The sequence below is a fragment of the Cuculus canorus genome, chromosome Z, assembly GCF_017976375.1.
Source record: "Cuculus canorus isolate bCucCan1 chromosome Z, bCucCan1.pri, whole genome shotgun sequence".
In the NCBI taxonomy this organism is placed as follows: domain Eukaryota; kingdom Metazoa; phylum Chordata; class Aves; order Cuculiformes; family Cuculidae; genus Cuculus; species Cuculus canorus.
Genome location: NC_071441.1, coordinates 67,335,336 through 67,338,348, shown reverse-complemented (window position 1 = coordinate 67,338,348; position 3,013 = coordinate 67,335,336). Strand labels below are relative to the sequence as shown.

The 3,013-nt window shown below is 56.7% G+C and overlaps 1 protein-coding gene across 1 annotated transcript; it reads left to right on the top strand.

Moving 5' to 3' along the window:
• Positions 1-538: 538 nt before the first annotated feature.
• LOC104056559 (avidin) lies at positions 539-2,478 on the top strand. The gene is made up of 4 exons (XM_009557820.2): positions 539-661; positions 1,303-1,516; positions 1,968-2,088; positions 2,330-2,478. The coding sequence occupies exons 1-4, from the start codon at positions 590-592 to the stop codon at positions 2,427-2,429; spliced, it is 507 nt and encodes a 168-aa protein (XP_009556115.1). The 5' UTR covers positions 539-589; the 3' UTR covers positions 2,430-2,478.
• Positions 2,479-3,013: the final 535 nt, after the last annotated feature.

The following is a 3,013-nucleotide window of genomic DNA, read 5'->3' as shown; positions in this document are numbered from 1 at the left end:
AGAACCCTTCTGCAGTGACTACTCCAGGATGCCTATGAGCTCCCATCACAGCGACGGTGACTGTTCCTAAACTCAGGGCAAGTCCACAACAGCTGGGAGAAGAACAGCTTAGAAACAGTGGCAGAAACTTGTAATGCATGAGGGCACTGCCAAAAGAATAACCTGTGAGCAGCCACACCATCCTTCGGCACAGTGGAGAAGAGTTGCTCAGGCTGTGCTTGCTGCAGCACTGTTTGGATGACAGCACTAGGACAGTGGCGGTGGGGCAGTGCCAGGCTGTGCCCACTCTGAGGACATCATCACAGAGCAAGGAATGGGCTGGCAGAGCCTCTTGGATACTGGATGTGCAAACCATGGCTGTGGCCCCACCTCTCTATATAGCCGTGCTCGTCCCTGCATTCCATCAGCACTGCCCAGGTCATGCAGACCTCCTCGCCTCGCCTGTGCTGTTCCAGGACCTCTGCCATCCGACCTCTTGCTCCACGACTGACAGCCTGGTGCCTGCAGGGCTCCAGTTACAGACTTATAAAGGGGGTCGGGGTGTGGGGCTGGGAGGGAGCGGTGCTGGACTCTTCACATCCCTGCAGCCATGGGGAGCAGTGCTGTCACCCTGTTCCTCGCCCTTGTCCTGGTGGTGTGTGTTGCCTCTGCAGAGAGAAAGGTACGGTGACAGGTGGTGATGGGGATGTGGCAGATGTGGGATTGGGATGTGGTGCAAGCAGCTGGGAGGTCCTCTCTTAAATGCCATTTTAGGCTGGGACAAGTGGGAGACGTCTGCAAGCACCTAGTTCAGACAATCTCAGGGTATCTCTGGGTCACCCCCAGATAATCCGTCACCCTCCCCACGAAGCTTTGCTCCCACGCAGGCATCATGTAAGGGGCATGCTTCCTGCACACTCTGTGCCAAGCGTTATCATGCATGGAGCATCCCTTCCCACTGGGTCTCTGTCTGGGGGTACCATGCACAGAGCATCTCCTCCCATGGGATCTATGCCCAAGGAACCGGTTACAGTGTGCCTCCACCCATAAGGTCTGGGCCCAGCACAGCATGTAGAGGACATCTCTTCCCACAGGGTCCTTGCCCAGGGGCACCATCCGTGCTGCCTAGCTGGGATATGATGGCCAGGCTGCACTATTCACTCAGCAGCTGGCAGCACTTAGGGGAACATTTCTTCAAAGTGGGGACAAGGACATCTGTTGCACCCACAGCAGGGCTTATGGCTCTGACCATGGGGTAGGAGGGATGGTGTCCCCCTCTGCGCCATGTGCAGGGGTGGAGGACCTGTGGCCGTGTTCCTTCAGTGCCAGCTCAGCGGGCTGTGGAGAAACGAACAGGAGTCACTGATGGAGATTTCGGCGGTGAGGGACAACGGGGACTTCCAGGGGAAATACCTCACACAGGTCACCCTTGCTGGTGGCTGTGCCCGTGCCTCTCCCCTCAGGGGTATCCAGCAGCAGCCCGGTGAGGGGGGCTGGCCCACCTTTGCCTTCACTGTGCGCTGGGACGTGTTCTCCAGTAAGTTCTGGGACACCCAGGGTCGGCATCACAGGGACACTGGGAGCCACACTGTTAGCCAGCAGGAGTTTTTCTCTGCTGGAAAGTGTGCTGGGTGATGCTTTGATGCAGCCAAGCAGACGGAGGCAGCAGTGCCTGCCCAGCATGGGGCTAACAGACAGTGTGGGGCTCACGCAGGACATCCTCTCCTCACCCAGTATCTTTGCACTCATCCCTGCTGGGCAGCCCCAAGCGCCCGCAGTGGGCACAGACTCTGTCAGATGCAGCACTGCAGGGTCTGGCTCAGCTCAGGGAGCTGCAGGGAAGGACAGATCCCCCCAGGGTGGGTTGGGTGGACGTGGGGCTGTGAGAATGGAAACATAGTTGTGGCTGGGAGGACCTCTGGGAAAGGGAAGGAGCCAGTAAGTGTGAGCGCTGTCCCCACTAACCCCCAAGAAAATGCTTTCCTCAGATGCCACCACTGCTTTTGCGGGTCAGTGCTTCGTGGACACAGGTGGGAAGGAGACGCTGACCACTATGTGGCTGCTGCGTGAAGCTGTTGGATCCCTCCAGGAGGACTGGAAAGCCACAAGGTAGTTAGGGGATATGGCAGGTAGCAACCCCAGAGAGAGCCCTGGAGGATGAGCAACCCCCTGGGCAAGTAGTCCATCCCTGGGGATCCCCAAGTGGGAGTTTGAAGCAAGGATGCCAGTGCCTCCTGGCCAGGGACTTGCCCTGGCCAGGGGCATCCAGCAGCTGCCTGGGGCATTTAGGGACACCCTCAGGTACATCACATCTGCAGGTCATTCCACAGAAATTCTCTGCTTCCCACAGGGTGGGCAAAAACGTTTTCACACGCAAACGTACCCCAAAAGGAAAGGTCCTGCCGAGTTTGTCCCCATCCTGTGAGGTCCCAGCTTCAGCTGCTCCATGACGGAATTCTCAGGCTGCTGCCTGAACCCCTAAGGCAAGCAAACTGAGCCTCTCACATTATAAAACAAAATAAAAGTAATGTCAGTTGTAGTTGCCTTTTTTAAAAAACTACCCTTGCACCCCCTCGGAGGCGGCTTCTTTCTACATCAGTACTGGTGCAGAGGCGAGGCCTCACTGCTGCCTTTGCCTGGGAACATCTGTATCCTCCCCAGTTCTCCCCCCGCCCCCATGCATCTCCCTGGGCTCATTTCCCGCCTCAGCCTATGCCGAACTTCCACCCTGTGCCATCAGTTCCCACCTGTCTGCTTGTGGATTCTGAATCCATCCACCTTCCTTGTGGTGACCTCATACTCATCCCCACCAGATGTTTCCCCAGCCTTGGGACTCACCATAGGGTTGAGTGATGGAGGTAACAGTATTGGTAGAAGTGAAATGTTGGCAAAGCACTTCTTTCATCCTGCTCAGCACCCGAAGTAAAATGTGCAGAGTTGAAGCCCCCATCCCACTGTCTCCCATTGCATCCCATCCCATCTCCCTGAGCTGAAAAAAAGGGATTTTACCCTTTTCTGCCACTGGATTTCGTCA

Coding starts and splice junctions, on each gene's coding strand:
- LOC104056559 (XM_009557820.2), top strand. CDS start 590: ATGGGGAGCAGTGCTGTCACCCTGTTCCTCGCCCTTGTCCTGGTGGTG. Junction 1,517..1,967: donor GCGCTGGGACGTGTTCTCCA/GTAAGTTCTGGG, acceptor TGCTTTCCTCAG/ATGCCACCACTGCTTTTGCG. Junction 2,089..2,329: donor GAGGACTGGAAAGCCACAAG/GTAGTTAGGGGA, acceptor TGCTTCCCACAG/GGTGGGCAAAAACGTTTTCA.